Raw genomic sequence first — 23,411 nt, 5'->3', positions numbered from 1 at the left:
CCTCCCTGGAAGGTAATATTGCTGCACCTGGTTTAGGGATAATTGAGCTTGAAATACGACTATGGCAAGCCAGCACTGGCTGAGCAGACAACCACAAATGCAATGACCCCGGCTCCTTGTAATTGGGGAGCACATTAGGGAGCACAGTGTGCACTGCCTCTGAAATCCCTCCCTCACTGAGAACACACTCTCAGTATTCACCTTTCTTAGCTGCCATTCCAATTTCAGGACAAAGTCTGTGTCCTATGATCCTGCCCCACTCGCCACCTGATGAAGGAGCAGCACTCCGAAAGCTTGTACTTCCAAAGAAACCTGTTGGACTCTAATCTGGTGTTGTGTGATTTTTAACTTTGTCCACCTCAATGAGCTGCCATCTCAGGCTAAATTGTTTTTCATCTGAGATTTGAGAGGATAAAGGCCTAATCTTCAATCCCCATCACAAAGCCTATTCTCTATCCATCACTCAGAGACACCTGCAGGCAACACAGAGTAACACACTGACACTTAGTGAGATACCTACAGGCAGTGCAGAATAACACACACACACACACACACACTCAGACACACACACACACACACACACACACACACACACACAACGGAGTCAGGCAGCACTGATTAACATGCACACAACCCGAGCTGCCTGTAGGTGTCTCTTTGAATAACACACCCACACTCAGAGTGACACCTACAGGCAGCATTATGTAGTACACTCACTCAGAGAGACACACAGCCTGCAGTGTCAGTGGTTGGCCTCAGATCATTTCAGGTGCAACACAGCATGCAGCAGAGAGTGCACAGTGCGATCCCAGCACCTGAGTTTAGACCAGAGAGTGAATATGGAATGCCTCAGATTGTAATTATTGAATCCCAACAGCTTTCAGTTTCTATTCTGTTTGGAATCTTGTAACCTCCACAGATTCCAGACCAACTGGATTATTTGAAACTGATTGCTGATTGGCTGTCAGTATCATCTACCATGGATTGACAGGCCACGTCGCCAGTTGTGACAATGTCATGCTGACATGCAGCTAATCAGCTGAATGGAGTGGTCCATTTCCAAAGCACACAGAGACAGAGACTGAATCTTCATCATCTTTATTCCCTTTTCCAGACTGACATTGACAGAAAACAGACTGCAATTAACAGCCCAGACAGAGGAAGCTGCACAAATTCACAGCTACAATGGCTTTTGAGGAAAACACTTGTGGAGATTTTCTCAATAACATGAGAATCCTGCCCTTCAAATAGTGACAAAAACCTTAAATTGGAACTGACTGCTGAGCAGGAAGGAGATCTGATTTATTGAAGCAGAAATTTCGAAGGTTCACATTGTTTTGTACAGCTGACAGCCTTCAGCAACTTCAAAAGATTTTACTTGGCATCACAAATCAACCCTCTCCCAATCAAACAGTCCGAGAGCAGGGAGAACATGGGGTTTGACACAGTGTAAACTCTATCTACACTGTCCCAATGAACTACCTTTACTCCTGAACCTCAGAAGTGTCTCTGAGCCAGTCCTGAGAAGGAAGAGAGTTGAAATTCAGTGCTGACAATGACCTTTGTCCTGCCAGCTCAGCCCTGTTCTGTTTAAAGTTGTGTCTCCTCTGTGGACTGTCTCAAACACTCTACACACATTCTGATCTCCTGATGCTCTTGCTGAGGGGAGAGGGGAGGGTCACGTGGGTGAGGGCACAGGAGAAGCGAGCGTTGGACTCCCAGTCAGACCCAGAGAGGGTCAGCAGGCTGCTGACACTGTAGGTGCTGTCCGAAGCTCGCAGGTAGTTGCTGGTCTGAACCCCGTCCGAAATGACTGCGCCATCCTTTTTCCACTGCACCTCCAGCTCATCGGGATAGAAGTGATTGGCAAGGCACACCAGGGTGGCAGTGCCCTTGGCCTCGACCTGCTCCGGGGAGGGGGGCAGCAGGGTCAGCTTTGGCTGAGCGTTGTCACGGCCTGAAAGACAAGAGAAACAATTTTAATCCCTGCCGTTCAAAGGGATTTCAATTCTCAGAATATTCACTGATAAAATGTTTGAATATTTGTCTCCAATACCTAATAAACCATACAAAAGAATTTACATTTTTTAAATTGATGCTTGGGATATGAGTTAACTGGCAGGAGCAGAATTTTTTGTTCACCCTAATTGCCCCTGAGAAGGTGATGGTGAAAGAGAAGGGACAGTTTTGGACCATCGTTTGGGAAATGAATATGGGCAGCTGGGAGAACTAAAAGATGGCGATCATTTCAGTGACAGTGATCAGAACTAAGTGAGATTGAAATTAGGGATGGAATTGGAGAACCATGGAGCAAGTGTAAAAGTTTTCATTTTACTGAATGTTTTGGTAATTTAGTAAAAGTGGACTGGAACCAGTGACATGATGGGAAATAAGTGTCAGGGCAGTGGGAGCCCTCAAGTGACAAGACAGAGATCATTCAGAATCGGTTCCCACAATGAGTAAGGGTGGGAAACCCAAATCTAAACTCTTAGCCTGGGATGTCAAAAGGCAACCAGTGTAGGGAAGACCAAACAGGGAAGGTGATGTTGGTTATCTCGAGTTAAAACCTGCAGAAAGCTGATAGGAGGATAGAAAATGCAGGATTAAAATTGAACAGAACCTGAGGAAGGCAAAGAGCTGTAATGATGAAATATGTCCAAGTGAATCAGGGAAATCCTACCGAACAAGAGGATTAGGGTCATGTACTGACATGGATTGAGAACTGGTTGGGAGACAGGGCAGGAAAAACAAGTCTTTTTCTGAATGACAGGTAGTTACCAGTTGGGGTACCACAGGGGCCAGTCCTTGGTACCCAGTTATTCATAATATAATAGAGTCAAAGAGTCAGAGAGACCCAAAAGGCCCATCAGCCCATTGTGTCCACATTGGTCAAAAAACAACAACCCAATAATTCTCATCCATTTTTCCAGCATGAGCGAATTGGATGCAGTATGTGTTCAAGAAGGAATGAGATTTATTTCAACAATCAAAGAATGTGTGGAGAAAGCAAGAACGGAGACTATGTGGGATGATTGGCCATGATCATATTGAATGGTGGAGCAGGCTTGAGGGGCTGAATGGCCTCCTATGTTGATGTTTCTATCTGTTTCTCAGATATCGAAGGAATGTCTCTTGTCAATTTGAACCTGGAAGTCACATGATGGACGATGTGGCCATGGTGATGAATGAATGCGGGTCAGTAAGGTGGTTAAGAAGACACATGGGATAAACTGTTTTTCTTTTTCCCTTGATGGAATGAGGGCATTGCTGGATCGGCAGCATTTATTGCCCATCCATAATCGCCCAGAGGGCAGTTTAGAGTCAACCACATTGCTGTGGGTCTGGGGTCACATGGTAATGATGACCGTTTCGTTCCCTAAAGGTCATTAGTAAATCAGATGGCTTTTTTCCTGACAATCAACGATGGTCATCATTAGACTCTTAATTCCAGATTTTTTTATTGAATTCACATTCCATCATCAGCTGTGGCAGGATTCTACCCCTTTTCCCAGAACATTATCTAGATCTGTGGATTAAGAGTTCAGTAATTATATCACTAGATCATTGCCTCCCTTATCTCATTATTGGTTGACAGTGAAAGCAAGGAGTTTGTTTATTCTGGAACTGTATAAAACCCCAGTTAGAGCACAGTGAGAGAACAGTGTACGGTTCTGGTCACCACATTACAGGAAGGATGTGATCCCACTTGTGATGGGGACAGAGGAGGATTTTGTCAAAAATGGGGAGTTTTAGCTTTGAGGAATGATTGGTTTGGCTGGGATTGTATTCCTTGGAATAAGGAGGCTGATGGGAGATTTGATCGAGGTGTAGAAAATGATGAGGGGCCTGGATAGAGTGGGTAGGAAGGACTGATTTCCATCAGCACAAAGGATGATAACCATGGGGAGAGATTGAAATTAATTGGAGACAGAGTTCGAGGGGAATTGTGGAGAAATTGTTTTCAGCCAGAGGCTCGTGGGATCTGGGACCCACTGTCTGAAAGGGTTGGAGAGGCAGAAAACCTCATCATATTGAAAAAAAACACTTGGATATTCATTTGAAACAGTGAACCCGCAGGCTTATGGAGCAAGAGCTGGAAAGTGGGATGGAGCTCGATATCTCTTTAACAAACCTCTAATTAAGCTAGTCCCATTTTCCAGCATTTTGCGCATATCCCTCTAAACCCTCCATATTCATGTACCCATCCTCTTAAATGTTGTAATCATACCCTCCTCCACCTCTTCCTCTGGCAGCTCATTCTATACACACACCACCCACCACGTGAAAAAGTTGCCCCTTCAGCCCCTTTCAAATCTTTCCCCCGTCGCCTTCAACCTATGCCTCTCGAACTGGACTCCCCAACTCTGATTATAATAACTTCTCTACTCACCCTTTCAATGCCCCTCATGATTCTATAAACCACAAAATGGTCACCGCTCAGCCTCCAACAATCCAGGTAAATTAGATCCTATTCAACCTCTCCCAGTAGCTGAAAACCTCCCACCTTGGCAAATTTCTTGTAAATCTTTTCTGAAGCATTTTAAGGTTCACAACATTTTTACGACAGCAGGGCAACCAGAATTACACACAGTTTTCCAAAAGTGGCCGAACCAATGTCCTGTTCAGCCGCAACAGCTCCCAGCCAATCAGACAAAGGAGAGTCTGAAGATGTAATCTATTTGGATTTCCAGAATGCCTTTGACATAAGGTACGAGCCCATAGAGTTAGGGGCAAGGTACTGGCATGGACTGAGGACTGGTAGGTTGATATAAAGCAGAGGGTAAGGAAAAATGGCAGCTGGTGACTAATAGAGTTCTGCAGGTGTTAATGTTGGAATCATAAATATTCATGTCATGCGTTAACAATCTGAATGAAGGAAGTGAAGGCATTGTAGCAAAGTTTGCAGACGACATGAGATAGGTGGAGGGACAGGTAGTGTTGAGGAAGTGGGAAGGCTATAAAAGGTCTTGGATAGGCTCAGAGAGTGGGCAAAGAAGTGGCAGATAGAATACAGTGTATTACAGTGTGTGGTTATGTACTTTGGTAGGAAGAAGAGATGCAAAGGCTGTTTTCTAAATGAGCAGAGCCTTTGGAAATCTAAAGCACAAACCTCAATCAGGTTTCTCTTCAGGTGAACAGGCAGGTCCAGTTTGTGCTTGGGAAGGCAAATGAAATGATAGCATTCATTTCAGTAGGGCCGGAATACAAGGGCAGAGATGTACTGCTGAGGCTGTGTAAGGTTCTGGTCAGACTGAATTTGGAATATTGTCAACAGATTTGGGACCCATATTCTAAGAAACAATGTGCTGGCATTGGAGGGGTTTACAAGAATGATCCTGGGGATGAAGGGCTTGTCATCTGAGGCGTGGTTGAGGACTCTGGGCCTGTACTCAATGGAGTTAAGAAGGATGAGGATGGACCTGATTGAAATTTACGGAATACTGATCAGCCAAGAAAGAGTGTATGCGGAGATGTTTCCGAAAACAAGAGAGACGAGGTAACCAAGGCACAGCCTCAGAATGAAGGGCCGACCCTTTCGAGCTGAGATGAAGAGGAACTTCTTCTTGAGAGGGTGGTGAATATGTGGAACTTATTGCTACAGAGGGCAGTGGAGGAGAAGTCACTGAGTGTATTTAAGACAGAGATAGACAGGTTTGTGATTATTAAGGGGATTGAACGTTCCTGTGGAGTAGGAAGGAGAATGGGGGCGAGAGGATTATCTGCCAAGATCAAATGGCAGAGCAGATTCAATGGGCTGAATGGCTGATTTCTGCTCCCATTTCTTAAAGTCTTCTGGAGAGTTTCCCCAAAACCCTGGAACACTGAACCCACTGGACTGTGAGCCCTGCTGGACCTGGTTATCATCAGAAATTTGCCAAGAGATGACCAAAGAGTGGAAAGAATTTGCACCTATGTGGGAATTTTAGGATACTTCCCAGCTCCTGGAATACCATGAGTGTAGGAAGTGTGGTCAGTGACAGCAGTTGGAGCTGCGGGTTTTGGAGCTTGAGCAGCAGCTGGTGTCAGTGCGGAGAGTCCGTGAGGCTGAGAGCACCTTGGAGAGCATGTTTCTAGATGTGGTCACACTGCAGCTTCTGAGTATGCAGGGACAGAGGGAATGGGGGAGCAGCAGACAGTCCAAACGGACCAGGCAGCTAGTACAGGAATCCCTGAGTGCAGCCCACACGCCAACCAGGATTCAATTCAGAATCCTGATGAGAATGATGGTTCATCTGGGGAGTGCAGCCAGAGCCAAGTCCATGGCACCATGGGGAGGGCTCAGCTGTACAGGGGGGCACAAGGAAGACCGGAAGAGCGATACTGAGAGGAGATTCGAGAGTGAGTGCAATCGATAAGTGTTTCTGCAGCTGCTGATGGGAATCCAGGATGGTGTGTTGTCTCCCTGGTGCCAGGGTCAAGGATGTCACTGAGCGGCTGCAGAGCACCCTGAGGGGAGACGGGGAACAGGCAGCAGTCGGGCTCCACATCGGTCCCAGTGACAGAGGGAGAAAAGGGATGTGGTCCTGCATTCAGAATTTAGTGACTTCGGGAGGGAGTTCAGAGCAGGAGCGGAAAAGTAGGCATGTGCACATTACTCCCAGTGTCCCAAATAAGTGAGAATAAAAACAGGAAGATAAGACGAATGAAAAAGAGGCTGGAAAGAGAGTCTAGCAGGTAGGGCTTTATATTCTTAGGGCATTGGGACTGGCTGTGGGCGAGATGTAACCTGTACAGACTGAATGGGATGCTCCTGAACAGAGCTGGGACTGAGTTCCTTATGGGGTGATTTGTTGCTGCTGTTGGAGAGAGTTTAAACTGACTTGGTAGGGCTGTGGGAGCCAGGGGGGAATATCAGAGAGAAACACCAAGGTTCACAGAATCCTCAGTGTAGTCCAAAGATCACCATCAAGTGGAAAGTAGAAGAACAAATCTGCAAGGAATTTACAGGGTCTGTCAAATCACTACATAGAGTTGTTATAAATGGGGTGGCTGGGGAGAGGAGGGGGGCTGGTCGGTGGGAGGTGGGGAGGGGAAGAGCTTTAATTATCCTCATAGACTGGGATAGTATCATTGTGAAGCGCAGAGAGGGGCCAGCGTTGTGAGAGGGTGCTCAGGTGAACTCTCTCCAGCCATGTGTTTCCAGTCCAATGAGAAAGGAGACTCGGTTACACCTGGATCTTGGGAATGAGGTGGCCCAAGTAAATCAAGTGTCAGTGAGAGGACATTAACGGGAGAGTGATCATTGTATCATAAGGTTGAGGGTGACCATGGAAAAGGAATCCAGTTTCGAAATGATTCACTTGGGAAAACACAGACTTCCATTGGGTAAGAACACATCAGAGTGAATGAACTGGGGTTAAAGGTTGCAGCAAAGTCCTGAAGTGAATAATAAACTCGAAGTTCAGGGGCAGTCGAGGTATATTCGTGGAATGGCACTCAATTCCTGGCTGTTTTGAGACAGAGGTGGTCGAAATATTGTCAATAAGAAAAGGGCAAAAGTGTAACTAGGGAGTGAATAGGTCCCCTTAAAGATGGCTAATTCACTTAGCCTGCACATTCCTGTACACTTTGGGCAATTTAGCATGACCAATCCATCTAACTTAGACATCTTTGGACTGCGGGAGGAAACTGGAGTACATAAAGGGATAGTCAATGTGGTTTTGTGGATTGGAAATCATTTCTCACTAACTTGATTGAGTTTTTTTGAAGAGGAAACAAAGAAGATTGATGAAGGCAGAGCAATTGACATTGTCCACCTGGATTTTAACAAAGCATTTGACAAGGTTAGCCATGGTAGACTGAGTAGGAAGGTTCGATCACATGAGTTCCAGGGTGAGCTCGTTATTTGGATAAAAAAATGACTTGAGGTAGGAGACAAAGGGTGGTGGTAGAGGGCTGCTTTTTGGACTGGAAGTCTGTGACCAGCAATGTGTCATAAATATCAGTGTTGGGTCTACTATTTTCATGATTTAAATAAATGATCTTGATGTGAATATAGTAGGTAAGTTTAGTTATTTTGCAGATTACATCAAAATTGGTGGTGAAGTGGATAATGAAGAAGATTATCTCACAGTACAGCAGGACCTTGATCAGTTCGGCCAATGGCTGAGGAGTGACAGATGGTGTTCAATTTAGATAAGTGCAAGATGTTGCATTTTGGAAAGGCAGGACTTACACAGTTAATGGTAGGACCTGGGGATTAATGGTAGGGCCTGGGGAATAATGGTAGGGCCCTGGGGATTAATGGTAGGACCCTGGGGATTAATGGTAGGGCCCTGGGGATTAATGGTAGGACCCTGGGGATTAATAATAGGACCGTGGGGAGTGTTGTCGAACAGAGTCCGAGCAGTTCGGATGCACAGGAAGGATGTTATTAAACAGGAAAAGGTGCAGATAATATTTACAAGGATTTTGCCAAGAGTGGAGGGTTTGAGCAAGAGGGAGAGACTGAATAGTCTGGAGCTCAGAGGTGACCTTACAGAGATTTAAAAAACCATGAGGGGCACAGATTTGGTAAACAGCTAAGGTCTTTTCCCTAAGACGGGCGAGTCCAAATCTGGAGGCATAGGTTTAAGAGGAGAGCGGAAGTTTCAAAAGGGATCCGAGGAGTAAGATTTTCATGCACACGGCGGTGCATATATAGAACAAGCTGCCAGAGGAAGTGAATGTGGCGCATACAATTACAGCATTTAAAAGACATTTGGATGTACACATGAATAGGAAGCATTTTGAGGGATATGCGCCAAATACTGGCAAAGGGGACTCAATCAGTTTAGGATATCTGGTCGGCGCAGAGGAATTGGACCGAAGGGTCTATTTCAGTGCCATACAACTCAATGACTATGAGAGGCTGGACCCTGAAGTGCAGGAAGCTGAGGGGTGACCAGATAGAGTTTTGTGAAATCCTGATGGGGTGAGATAATGTAAATAATTCAGGAGGATGTCAATGTTTTGTAGAGAGGGTAGAAAACACTCGCAAAGATTGTTCCAGGAATGAGAAACCTCAGTTATGTGATAGACTGGAGAAGAGACGGCTGAGAGCGGATTTGTTCGAGGAATTCAAAATCAGGACGGGTTTGATCAGAGCAAACGTGGAAAAAATGTTCCAACTCTTGAAAGGATTGAGAGCGAGAGGCCACAGATTGGAAGTGATTGGTAAAAGAAGCAAAAGTCAAATAAGGAAAAAACATGTTCAGCCAGTGAGTGGTTAGAGTATGGAATGCACTGCCTGAGAGTGTGGTGGAGGCAGCTTCAATTGAAACCTTCCGAAGGGAATGAGACTGTTATTTGAAAAGGAACAATGTGCAGGGTGACAGGGAGAAGGCAGGAGAATGACACTCAGTGAATTGCTCATTCAGAGAGCCGGTATACACAGGATGGGCAGAATGGCCTCCGTGAGCACTGTAACAATTCTGTGATTGTGTGATTGAGCAGAGTTAAAGCTGGGGGAGGTGGGAGCTCGGTGTCTCACTGTGCTGCTGCTGCTGCTGAGGTCAGTGAGATCAGAGACTGGGACAGGGAGCCAGAGCTCACATCAAACTCTGCCCGTGTCTGTCACACTGAGACTGACAGGAGGTTACTCACTGATTTCACTCCATGCTGCAGGAATGGGACCACAGGCTGCAAATGGACAGTGCTCCTCCACACGGTGAGTAAAACTGACTGACTTATATCTTGCTGTTTAAAGGGGGCAATGGAAGGAAAGAAATACAGCTGGACACTCTGTTAGACACAGTGCTCCTCAATCAACCATTTCATTCACCGCAGTTCCCCACTAACACCTTCAACAATTCAGCAAGTATATTTTAGAAAGTGTATTTCAGTATTGACAGGGTTAATAACAGTGGATTGAGGTTTACTTACTCAGTCTGAGCTTGGTTCCTGGACCGAACGTAAGCCACAGTGAAAGCTCCCAGTGCAGAGGCTGCACAAAAACCTCTACTCTCTGATTCCCTCTTATCACTGTCAACCTCTCTCTGTCTCTGGCTGTCTCTCACTCATTCTCACCGTCTCCCTACCCCTATCTGTCTCTCCATCATTCATGTGTCTTTCTCTCTCTGTCTCTCTGGGTTGTTTCCAGCTGGGTTCGGGAGGTTTGTGAAATTTATTTTTCGATGTTAAATCTTACAGCTGCACTTCACACGTGGCCATGGAGTGTAAGAGGGAAACTTGAGGCTTTCAGTTCGCGTGGAGAGACCACAGGGACTGGGGTGTGTCGTGGACAGTGACAATCTTAGCATGGGGTAATTTGTTCAGTTTCATTTAGATCTAACTGTGGGTTATGTCAGTTCAGGCAGTGGGACTGTGTGCCCATTATTATGCATTTTATATAACCATGGATGTGTCAGTACAGGAGGTAGTGCTTTATGTATTGAGGTTTTTGTACAGCTCTGTGCCACTGTGTCGAGGGTAGCTGTATTCCTGCATACAGTAATAGTCAGCGACATCTTCATTCTGAACGTTGCTGATTGTCAGGGTGAAACTGGTCCCTGATCCACTGCCGGTGAATCGATCGGAGACTCCAGTGAATCTAGTTGCTGCATTGTAGATCAGAAGAGAGGGTTTCTGACCTTCTCGCTGCTGGTACCAAGCAAGGTAGCTGCTAATGCTTTGACTGGCCGTACAGGTGAGTGTTGCGGTCTGGCCCAATCCCACTGACAGCACTGGGGGAGACTGGGTCATGATGATGTCCCCATTGATACCTGAGGGGTCAAAGAGAAACACAGTGAAGTCAGAACTGTCACAGAAAGAGCCTGTCAAATGAGAGATTGTTGGAGACACTGAGCATTCCTCTGGTTTCAACATTTTCCCTTCAATCACAAGTCAGTGGAATTGGAGTGAAATGGAGAGCAGCTAAAGATTCAAGGTGGAAGGAGAGAGATTTGTACCTGCGACACAGAATGCCAGGGGCCAGATCAGCTGGATGTGTGAAATCATGGTGTGTGCTCCTGTCCCTGGGCCTGGTTCCTGATAAACTCTCCCTTCACAGGGCTCTGCTTTATAAAGCTGCAGCCTGTGAGAGTCTGACTGGGTGTTCCTCAGTATGTAAATGGCATCAGGCAGAGAGCCACATCAGCCCCCCACACTTCCTCTTCACTCTTTCTCTCTCTCTCTCTCGCGCTCTCTCTGTCTGAGAGAGTCATTGATGTGAACAGCACTGAATGAGGCCATTTGGCCAATTGTGTTCTGTGCTGGTAAACAGCGATCTGATGACACTAATCCCATTCTCCAGCTCTTGGCCCATTACCCTGGCGCCTACAGCAACACAAGGGAATATCTAAGTACTGCTCCAATGTCATGAGAGTTTGTGACTCAACCAGCCTTTCAGGCAGTGAGCTCGAGATTCCCACCACCCTCTGGGTGAAAACATTTCTCCTCAACTCTCCTCTCACTCTCCAACTCTCCAACTCACCTGGCCATGCACTCACTCGTGTTCAGAAGGATGAGAGGGGATCTGATTGGAACATATAAAATTGTAACAGGATGGGGCAGGGAGGAGGTTTCCCCTGGTTGGGGATTCTGGAACCAGGGGTCACAATCTCAGGGGGACAGGGGGTAGACCATTTCGGACTGAGATGAGGAAACATTTCTTCACTCAGTGTGTGCTCAACCTGTGGAAGTCTCTACCACTGAAGACTGTGGCAGAAAGGAACTGAATATATTCAAGAAAAAGCGAGAGATAATTGTTTTGCATTTGAACAGCTTGAAGAGAATGGGGAGAAGGCAGGAATATGGCTTTGAGAGAGAGGATCAGCCATAGATCATAGAATGCCTACAGTGTGGAAACAGGCCATTTGGCCCGACAAGCCCACACCGACCCTCGAAGAAATGATGACATTCAAAAATTGATACAGCCATGATCATACTGAATGACAGAGCAGACTCAAAGGGCCGAATGGCCTACTGCTGCCACAAATTTCTATGTGTCCATGTCTGTGTTACCTTCAATCTCTGTTCCAGGTTATTAAGTCCTTGAATCATATAAAAAGTGCCATCCTACCCACCTGAATAATCTTATCCCTCTCTATCAGGTCCCTTTTAAGCCTTCACTGCTCCAAGGAAAACAACCCTAACCTTTCCAATCTTTTCTCAAAGCTCACAATCTGGCAGCATCCTGGGAAATCTCTGCGCCCTTTCAAGTACAATCACATTCTTCCCAGAAAGTGGTGACCAGGACTTGTCCCTCTCTCTCTTTGACCCACATCTGCCAATTCTTTCTCTCTACCTGTTTCTGTCATTCCCACTGTTAATCTCTTTCATGTTCTCTCCTTCTCTATCTCTCTCACTTTGTCTCATCGTCACTCTCTCCAACTCACTGATGCTTTCTCTCTCCGTCTCATCATCTGTTTCTCCATCTCTCACTGTCTCTATTACTCGCTCCCTCTCTCACTTCAATTAAAAGCCTCCAATTGTTATTTGTCACACTCTATTCCTCCCTCTTTCTCTCTCCTTCCCTCTCTACCTCCTAATTTACAGTCTCTCTCCCTCTCTCTCTCTGTCATTCTAAATCTACCCATTCTCATGTCTCTCTCTCTCTCTCTCTCTTTCTCTCTCACTCAACCCTACCCTCCCTCTCAACTCTCTTCATGCTTGGTCTCACACCCATCCTGTCTCTTTCTCTCTCTCTCTACTTGTCTCTTTGTCTGTCTCCATCCCTTTCAGTCACACTTACTTGCATCTTATTTCTCGCTCTATCCCTCAACCTCACCATTTCTACCTCCCTCTACCTCTCTCTTGGTCCACTCACATACCTTACACCGTATCAGATGCTCGTCCCTCTATCTCTCTCTCTCTCACTTTCTTTCTCTCTCTCTCACACACACACATACAAACTCTTTCTCCCTCCATCTCTCTCTCTCTGTCTCGCTTCTCTCTCTTTCTGACAGTGTCCTAGGTGGTGATAGTTGAATGCAGGATAAATCTCCCCCTGCTCTGCCCCACTTATGGATGTTAACCCTTGACACCTGTCTTCTCCTGGAGGAAGGCCCTATTTCCACGTCAACCAGGGTTTGGCCTCTCTCAAGAAGATGGACAGATTCTTATCAAATGAAGGACAGTTCTGTGCTGTTCTGTGCTGTTGGCCCATTCTCACTGAGGACTGGTTTGGACACAAACCTCATTCCATGAAGGCCCAGCAGAGAGAGGAGTTCATCAGGCCATCAGTGTGAGCTGGAGGGACAGGACAGGTTCTGACCCAGTGACCCATCCTGTCCATTCACAACATGTTCCAATCCTTACCCCTCTCCTTCCCTATGCATGGTCAATCTTTTCTGAAATGGAGTGATCCCTCCCCTGTCTCACACCAAGGAGGAGATGGGACAGATTTATAATGAGTAATGGGTTAAAGGATGATGGAGAGTGAGCAGGAAAATGGAGTTGAGTCTGAGATGGGATCAGCCATGATTGTGTTAAATTGTGGAGCAGACTCGAGGGGCTGAATTCTGTTGCGCTCTCCTCTACATTGCGGAGACTGGGCGCCTCCCAGCAGAGCGCTTTAAGGAACAGCTCCGGGACACCCACACCAATCAACCACACCACCCCGTTGCCCAGCATTTCAACTCCCCCTCCCACTCTGCCGAGGACATGGAGGTCCTGGGCCTCCTTCACCGCCGCTCCCTCACCACCAGACGCCTGGAGGAAGAACGCCTCATCTTCCACCTCGGAACACTTCAACCCCAGGGCATCAATGTGGACTTCAGCAGTTTCCTCATTTCCCCTTCCCCCACCTCACCCCAGTTCTAAACTTCCAGCTCAGCACTGTCCCCATGACTTGTCCTACCTGCCTATCTTTTTTTCCACCGATCCACTCCACCCTCTCCTCCTTGACCTATCACCTTCATCACCTCCCCCACTCACCCATTGCACTCTATGCTACTTTCTCCCCACCCCCACCCTCCTCTAGCTTATCTCTCCATGCTTCAGGCTCACTGCCTTTATTCCTGATGAAGGGCTTTTGCCCGAAATGTCTATTTCGAAGCTCCTTGGATGCTGCCTGAACTGCTGTGCTCTTCCAGCACCACTAATCCAGAATCTGGTTTCCAGCATCTGCAGTCATTGTTTTTACCTCGAGGGGCTGAAGTGCCTGCTCCTGCTCCAAGTTCTTATGTTCCCCCTACCCCTCCCCCATCCCTCTTACTGTAACTTTATGAACATTCTTGGAATGCTTTGCGCATTGAAGGCGCTATGTGAATTCAAGATTTGTGTGGATTTAATGTGGAGACAGAATTGCGCACGGGCTGTGATAGCTCCTGTGGTTGAATATCCTGCTGAGAGGCTTCAGCCTTCCATATACAGAATGGGGAAGTGGGGGAGGTCGGAATGGACTGCCGGGGTACATGGCACTGTCACCTAGCAATGTGGTTGACTCTGTATTGCCCTCTGAAATGGACGAGCAAGGCTCTCAGTTGTATGACTTATGACACCGTTTCAACAAAGAAATGAGACCGGACAGGCCACAGGCATCGATCGAGACACAGAAAAGACAAAGACATAAACAGCCCTGTCGACCCTGCTCCATCCTTCTTACTGACATCTGGGAGCTAGTGCCAAATTCAGGACAGCTGTCTCACACACTAGTCACGCAACAGCCTGACACAGTCATACTCACAGAACCATACGTTACAGACAATGCAGGACCCTGCATGTGTCCAGTCCCAACAGAAAGGCAGACCCAGCAGAGCTGATGACACAGTGGTCTACAGCCAGGAGGGAGTTACCTTGGGAAGCCTCAAAGTTGGCTCTGGACCCCATGAAGACTGATGACACCAGCTTAAACATGGGCGAGGAAACCTCCTGGTGATTACAAGATATCCTGCTCCCTCAGCTGATGAATCAGTCTCCCCTCCATGTTGAACAGCACTTGGAGGAAGCACTGAGGGTGGTGACAGCACAGAGTGTGTTCAGGGTGTTGGATTTCAATGTCCACAACTGAGAGTGGCTCAGCAGTAGCACGACAGATCGAGCTGCTTGCTTCCTAATAGACGTAGCTGAGGGACTGGCTCTGCAGCTGGTGGTGAAGGAACCAAAAAGATGGAAAAACCCCATCCTCACCAATCTTGTGGCTGTAGATACATCTGTCCTTGACAGTATTGGTAAGAGTGACCATCACACAGTCCTTGTTGAAACTAAGTCTGACCTTCACATTGAGAATCCCCTCCATTGCGTTGTGTGGTACGATCACCGTGTTAAACAGGACAGACTCCAAACAGATATTGCAACATAAGACAAGCTCATAAATGGGGATGATTGCCAAAGATTGCACAATGCTCAGCACTATTCTCAACTCCTCAGATACTGAAGCAGTCCACGTGCAAATGCAACAGTATCTGGAAAATATCCAGGTTTTGTCTGAGAAGTGACATTTCCCATTGGTGCCATGCAATCACCATCACCAATAAGAGACAATCCAAACATTGCCCCTTGAGAATCAATGCTATTACCATCACTGAATCCCCACTGTCAACATTCTTGAGGTGCCATTGACCAGAAACACAACTGGATTTACAAAAGAAACACAGTGGTTACAAGAGCAAGTTAGAGGCCAGGAATACTGGATCGAGTAACTCAACTCCTGATCCCCCCATAACCTGTCAACCAGGTCAGGAGTGTGATCGAATACTCCCCACTTGCTTGGACAGGTGCAGCACCAACAACATTCATAGATTGATAGCGTCACAGAGTCATACAGCACAGAAACAAACCCTTAAGCCAAACTTTTACATGCTGACCAAGGTTTTCTGAAGTGAACTCATCTTTTTTGCCTGCATTTCACACATATCCCTTGAAACATTTCCTATCTATGTCTATTGTATCCTATGTCTTTCTTATCCACTCAAAAAGCTCGATACCATAAAGAGCAAAGCAAACAACTTGATTGGCATCGCATTCTCAAAGCATCCAACTCACCGTCACTGACGCTCCATAGCAGCAGTGTGTATTATCAATAGGTTGCACTGCAGAAATTCATCACAGATCGTCAGATAGCACCTTCCAAACCCATGGACAAAACTAGAAATTGCAGGAAAAGGTCTGCAGGTCTGGCAGCATCTTGTAGAAAAATCAGAGTTAACATTTCGGGTTGAGCATGAAATATTAACTCTGATATCTCTTCACAGATGCTGCCAGACCTGCAGAGCTTTTTCAGCACTTTCTATTTTTGTCTCGGATTTACAGCATCTGCAGTTACTTTGGTTTCCTTCCAAACCCATGTTCACTTCTATTTAGAACAAGAGCAACAGATACATGGGAACACTGTGAGCTGCAAGTTCCCCTCGAAAAAGCTTAGCATCCTGACTTGGAAATATGTCGCTGATCCCTCAGCCTTGCTGGGCTAAAATGCTGGCATTCCCTCCCCAAAAGCATTGTGGGTCAACTTACAGCTTGTGGAAAATAACAATTCAAGATGGCAGCTTCCTACCACCTACTCCAGGGCAACGAGGGACAGGGTAAAAAATGTTGGCCCAGCCTTTGAAGCCCACTTCCCACAAGTGAATATGCAAAACCTAATGAAGTAGCCCTCAGGAGGGGAGAGGGAATGTTCAGGACCCTGAGCTCCATTTCCCAGCCCAGACCGTTTGTCGCCCAATGAATGAATAAGATGCCAATTTGAAACCCAGGTTCAGGGCAGTCTCACTCTGTGGACATGAGGTCTCAAAGAGGGAATTGGAGATTGAGCTGGAAAGGAATGATTTGCTGGGTTATGGGGAGACAGAAGGGAGCAGTGGGACTAACTGGGTCATTCAAAGGCATGATGGGCTGAATGGCCTCCTACTGTCCTGTCAGATTCCAGGGAGTGCAAACGCTTCACAGTCTTCTCCCATCTCAGTAACAAACGTCCAGCTGCTGTGAGCTCCTTCTTTCACTTCCTCTATTGGTGAAGTTTCAACCTTGCGATCTGACAGTATTTGCAGTTATTTTTTACACTGGGGCTTTCTGCTGTGGTCAGAATCTCTAATAATAAGTGTCCAATCAGTGACAATCACAGCAGCTCAGAGCAGTCAGGACTGAGGAGCCAGGCTCAATGTGAAACACATTGGCAAGTTCAAAGCAATCATCTTCAACTCCCGGTACAAACTCGATCCCTCTCCCTGACCACTGTAAGCTGCTCAACCAGACTCTTTGCAACTTTGGCCTCTTCTTTGGGGCTGATTTGAGGCCCAAATCCTCCACATCACAATTATTAGCCACTGAAACTCTCAACCATGTCTTTGTGACTCCAAATGTGACCATTCCAATGATTTCCAGGAGTTCTCCGGCTGTTTCCTACTGTCCATTCTCTCCCCTGGCTACCTACCTTCCTCACACACTCCCAATTTTTATTTTTCTCCCATTTCTGGACCTGATGGGAATAGGATTTCTGGATTAATCTCCCATCAGGTGATTCCTCCGCCTCTTGATGCTGCTTGGCTTGTTGTGCTCTTCCAGCCTCCTGTTTGTCTACTTTGGATTCCAGCATCTGCAGGGTTTTGGCTTTAAGAAAGTCTATAATCATTAGCCATTCTAGCTGTTCGTCTTACTGTCATTTCCCTTTGGTCTTCTACATGAATTCTGATTCTAGAAGGGAAGGAAGTTTTAAATTCTTCTCAAAGGATAACTTCTTTGAGAGCATTGTAACTATTCTCAGCTGTTAATGCTCTTTTCCATCTGTCAACATTATTTTGTTGGACTCTCTTAAACTCAGTAGAGGTTTGTCCAGTCTGTTTCTGTAAGTTCTGAAGCATCTGTCTGTATGATTCCGGGACCAACTCATGTGTGCTGAGAAGAGCCATTTTCACCTTCTCGTAATCCTGAGAACATTCTTCTGACAGTGATGCAGAAACCTCTTGTGCTTCCCAAGTTCATTTTTTCATGGGCAAGGTCCAACATCACTTGTGTTGCTATCCTCTGAAACAACATGAAAAATGCATCCACATCCATCTCTTCATAGTTATAGAGTCAGACAGCAAACAAACGGGCCCTTCTGTTTGTCGCCATGTCGATGCCAATCAGTAATCACCAAACTCCATTTACCTGCACTTGGTCCATAGCCTTCCATGCCCTGGCATTTTATGTGCTCATCTGGATGTTTCTTAAATGTTATGAGAGTAGCTGCCAACACCACCTTCTCAAGCAGCACATTCCATATTTCTACCACCCTCTGCGAAAAAAAGCCCTCAAATCCCCTCGAAACCACTTTTTCACACGGTAAGCCTATTCCCTCTGATCATAGACATGTCTAACATGGGGAAAAGGTTCTCACAATTGACTTTGTCTATGCCTTTCATATTTTTGTATACCTCAATCAGATTCCCCCAAGAGAAAACAAACCCAGTCTATCTAGTCTCTCCTCATAACTAACACTTTCCATCCCAGGGAACATCTCCACTTCAATCACGTTCTTCCAACAGTGTCACGACCAGAACTGTGCACAATATTCCAGACGCGACCGAACCAGTGCTCTGTCAGGTAACAACAAAACTTCCTTGCTGCTATATTCTACACCCTGGCTAATGATGGCATGCAGCCCATATGCCTTCTTCACCACCCTGTCTAGCTGTGCTGATGCCTTCTGGGAATGATGGACTTGTACACCAAGGTCCCTTTGTTCCTCACTACTATCAAGGGACATAAGATTATAAGAACTAGGAGCAGGAGTAGACCATCTGGCCCTTCAACCCAGCTCTGCCATTCAATAAGATCATGGCTGATCTTTTCATGGACTGAGCTACACATCAGACCGAAAGACACAGGAGTGGAAGTAAGGCCATTTGGCCCATCGAGTCCACTCCGCCATTCAATCATGGGTGATGGGCATTTAACGACAGTTACCCACGTCTCCCTGTCACCCATAATTCATTGCAAGATTAAGAATTTATCAATCTCTGCCTTGAAGATATTTAATATCTCAGCCGCCACTGTGCTCTGTGGCAATGAATTCCAAAGGCCCATCACTCTCCAGCTGAAGAATTGTCTCCTCAGTTCTGTTTTAAACTGATCCCCTCTAACTCTAAGGCTGTGCCCACAGGTCCTCGTATCCCCACCTAATGTAAACAATTTCCCAGCATCCACCCTTTCTAAGCCAAGTTAATTTCTTGTCAGTTTCTATTAGATCTCCCCTTCTAAATTCGAATGAATACAATCCCAGGATCCTCAGCCGTTCATCATATATTAGGCTTACCATTCTAGGGCTCATCCGTGTGAATCTCCACTGGACACGGTCCAGTGACAATATATCCTTCCTGAGGTGTGGGGCCCAAAACTGGACTAAATGGGACCTAACCAGAGCTTTATAAAGTCTCAGTAGCACATCTCATTTTACATTCCAACCCTCTTGAGATACATTAGGAGAAAGTGAGGACTGCAGATGCTGGAGATCAGCTGAAAACTCTGTAGCTGGAAATGCGCAGCAAGTCAGGCAGCATCCAAGGAGCAGGAGAATCGACGTTTTGGGCATAAGCCCTTCTTCATTCCTGATTCACCTGCTCCTTGGATGCTGCCTGACTTTCTGCGCTTTTCCAGCAACACATTTTTCTGCTCTTGAGATAAATGACAACATGACATTTGCTTTCTTAACCACAGATTCAACCTGCAAGTTAACGTTTCGAGACTCTGGGACTAGCATTCCCAGATCATTTGTACTTTGGCTTTATGACTTTTCTCACCGTTTAGAAAATAGACCATGCCTGTAGTCTTTTTGCTAAAGTGCAAGACCTGGCATTTGCTCTCACTGTATCTCTTAATTCCTTTATTGTTTAACAAAATCTGCCTTACTGAAGTAGCATAAATTTCTTCATTGAGCAAGGAATTTCATAGATTTATGATCCTCTGGGTGAAGAAGTTCCTTCTCAGTTCAGTCCTAAATCTGCTCCCCTTAATTTTGAGGCTATACCCTCTTGTTTTAATTTCACCTGCCAGTGGGAACATCCTCTCTTCTTCTGTCTTATCTATTCTCCTTATAATTTTATTTGTTTCTATAATATTCCCCTCATTCTTCTAAGTTCCAATGAGTATATCCCAGTTTACGCAGTCTCCCTTCATAAGCCACCCCCCTCCACCCCGGAATCAGCCCAGTGAACTTACTCTGCACCCCTTCGAGTGCCAGTACAGGCTTTTTCAAGTAAGGAGACTATCACTGCACACGATACTCCAGGTATGGCCTCGCCAGCATCCTGTTCAGCTGCAACATAACCTTCCTGCTTTTTAAACTCAATCCCTTTAGCAATGAAGGACAAAATTCCATTTGCCTTCCTAATTGCTTGTTGTACCTGTAGACCAACCCTCTGTGATTCATGCATAAGGACACTCAAGGGCCATGCATTTCATTGTGTATATCCTTCCCTTATTAGACCCCCCAAGTTGGATCACCTCAGATGGAGAAGGATTAAATTCCATCTGTCATTGCTCTGACCAATTACCAGCTGACCAATATCAGACTGTAGCCTGAGATCCAATAATCCAAGATGGCAGCAGAGTAGGACACTTCAGACCGAGTTCATCTGCTCCATCTGTTTCCTTTTCTTCTTTCTATTCCACTTCTCTTTTCGTTTTCTTTTGTGTTTTTCTTTTGTCCTTCTCCCTTATTTCTTCTCCCAGGCATGGACCTCCAGCCTCAGTTGCCAGGCCCCTGACCCAGTGCAGACCTAATGATATGGTCTCTTGGCTTGGTTTGGCAGTGTCCTGGCCTGGCAGGGAGACCTTCCAGCCCGACGAGACAGACACTTGGTCCAAAATGGTGGCCTCTCAGTTCGATGTGGTGGACTGTCAGCCCAGCATGATGGTCACTCGGCCTAGTGTGGCGATCTCTGAGTGGCCCAGCGTGGTTGTCTCTCAGCCCACATAGTGGTCCTTTCTGTATATGGTGGTCTCTCCACCCGGGAAGGCCTCAGCGCGGACGTCTGGTCTCGAGATGATTACTTAAAGTATGATCCCATGGTAGGTAAGTTCTTAAGAAAGGCTTTAATGCTTGAACTTTCAGCTTTATTTCTTCATTTTCTACTTAAAACTATAAAGATCTGCAACGTGTAACTTTGAACTTTATTCTTTCTTTCTACCTTGTTCTTACATTTCTGCACTGAGGTCCTTGTATCTAAGATGGCACCTTGTGAGGTGACGTTACATACTTTTCACTGTACTCCAATGCTTTTTACTCCAGTACACGTGACAATAAACTAAAATAAAAATTAAATCAATATCAATAACACCACCAATTTATGTGGCCTCTGAAATCTTTCTAATTATACAATCACAGTCAATTTGGTAATGTACATTACAAACAGCAAGGGTCCCAGCCCCAATCCCTGTCTTACACCACTGGTCACAGGCTTCCAATGAAAAAAACAACCCTCCACCATCCCTTTTTGCGTCATATTTGGATCCAATTTGCCAAAATGCCTTGGATCCCATGGGCTCTTACCATAACTCCAGGAAAGGTAAGAGAGGTAGGCAAGTACTCTAGGAGTCTTCTGCGGCTATCCCCATATCAAACAAGTATGCTGTGGGATGTTGGGGATGATGGAAACGCAGGGGTACTTCGCATGAGCAGACAAGTTTTTGGTATTGACACTGGCTCTAATGTAATGAGAGGTACGTCGGGTTCCAAACGATCGACTGTGTTAGGGGACTCTCCAGCCCAAGGTGCAGACAGACGTTTCTGTGGCCGCAGTGAAAAATCAGAATGGTGTGTTGCTTCCCTGGTGCCAGGATCAGGGATGTCTCAGAGAGGGTGCAGGATGTTCTTAAGGTGGAGAGGAAACAGAAGGAGGTCATTGTATACTTTGGAACCAACGATATAGGAAGGGAAAGTGTTGAGTTTCTAAAGGGAGTTTGCTGAGACTTAGGCAGGAATTTAAAAAAGAGATCCTCGAGAGTAGTAATATCTGAATTACTCCCGGTGCTATGAGCTCGTGAGGGCAGAAATAAGAGGCGAGAGCAGATGAATGCATGGCTGAGGAGCTGGTGTTCAGGAGAAGGATTCACATTTTCGGACTTTTGGAAGCTGTTTTGAGGTAGAAATGACCTGTACAAGAAGGACGGACTACACCTAAATTGGAAGGGGACTAATATACTGGCAGGAAAATTTGCTAGAGCTGCTCGGAAGGATTTAAACTAGTAAGATGGATGGGTGGGACCGAGGGAGATAGTGAGGAAAGATATCATTCTGAGTTTGGTACAACTGAGAACAAAGGCAAGTCAAACAGTCAGGGCAGGCAGGGACAAAGCAGAGAACGAGGTAGGACTGATAAATTAAACTGCATTTATTTCAATGCAAGAGGCCTAACAGGGAAGGAAGATGAACTTAGGGCGTGGTTAGGAACATGGGACTGGGACATCATAACAATTACGGAAACATGGCTCAGGGATGGGCAGGTTGGCCATTTAATGATCGAGGATACAAATGCTACAGGAAGGACAGAAAGGGAGGCACAGGAGGAGGGAGAGTGGCATTTTTGATAAGGGATAGCATTACAGCTGGACTTACGGAGGATATTCCCGGAAATACATCCAGGGAAGTTATTTGGGTGGAACTGAGAAAAAAGAAGGGGCTGATCACATTGTTGGGATTATATGATAGCTCCCCTCCAGTAGTCAGCGGGAAATTGAGAAACAAATTTGTAAGGAGATTTCAGTTATCAGTCAGAATAATGGGGTGGTTATAGTCAGGAATTTTAACTTTCCAAACATAGACTGGGACTGCCATAGTGTTAAGGGTTGAGATGGAGAGGAATTTGTTAAGTGTGTACAAGACAATTTTCTGATTCAGTATGTGGATGCACCAACTAGAGAAGGTGCAAAACTAGACCTACTCTTGGGAAATAAGGCAGGGCAGGTGGCTGAGGTATCAGTGGAGGAGCACTTTTGGTCAGCGACCATAATTCTATTCATTTTAAAATAGTGAAGGAAAAGGATAGACCAGATCCAGAAGTTGAAGTTCTAAATTGGAGGAAGGTTAATTTTGCCTGTATCAGGCACGGTGGCACAGTGGTTAGCACTGTTGCCTCACAGTGCCAGAGGCCCGGGTTCAATTCCCACTCAGGCAATTGTCTGTGTGGAATGTGCACATTCTCCCTGTGTCTGCGTGGGTTTTCTCCTGGAGTTCCGGTTTCCTCCCACAGTCCAAAAATGTGCAGGTTAGGTGAATTGGCCATGCTAAATTGCCCATAGTGTTAGGTGTAGAGGAATGGGTCTGGGTGGGTTGCTCTTCAGATGGTCGATGTGGACTTGTTGGGCTGGAGGGCCTGTTTACACAGTTAGTAATCTAATCTAAAACTCTGAAAAGCTGATTGGGGGCAGTTGCTCGCGGGTAATTGTACAGCTGGAAAATAGGAAGCCTTCAGAAATGAGATAACGTGAGTCCAGAGAAAGTATATTTTAGTTCGGGTGAAAGGAAAGGTTGGTAGGTGTAGGGAATATTGGATGACAAGGGTTTGATTAAG

The 23,411-nt window shown here is 46.0% G+C and overlaps 1 long non-coding RNA gene and 1 gene segment (V, D, J or C); both read right to left on the bottom strand.

The window, feature by feature from the left end:
• Window positions 1–1,082: 1,082 nt before the first annotated feature.
• On the bottom strand, window positions 1,083–9,898 carry LOC140479544 (uncharacterized). The gene is made up of 2 exons (XR_011961066.1): window positions 9,865–9,898; window positions 1,083–1,957 (listed from the first exon to the last, which is right to left on the bottom strand). It is a non-coding gene; the product is annotated as an uncharacterized lncRNA (long non-coding RNA).
• Window positions 9,899–10,365: 467 nt separating this feature from the next.
• LOC140479520 (immunoglobulin kappa variable 3-15-like) lies at window positions 10,366–14,778 on the bottom strand. The segment is given in 2 exon segments: window positions 10,366–10,703; window positions 14,718–14,778. Coding segments are annotated over 2 exon segments (399 nt in total).
• Between the last annotated feature and the right edge of the window lie 8,633 nt (window positions 14,779–23,411).

Source organism: Chiloscyllium punctatum, chromosome 7, assembly GCF_047496795.1.
Source record: "Chiloscyllium punctatum isolate Juve2018m chromosome 7, sChiPun1.3, whole genome shotgun sequence".
Classification (NCBI taxonomy): Eukaryota; Metazoa; Chordata; class Chondrichthyes; order Orectolobiformes; family Hemiscylliidae; genus Chiloscyllium; species Chiloscyllium punctatum.
The sequence above is the reverse complement of the archived record's forward strand: the minus strand, read 5'-3'. Positions and strand labels throughout refer to the sequence as shown.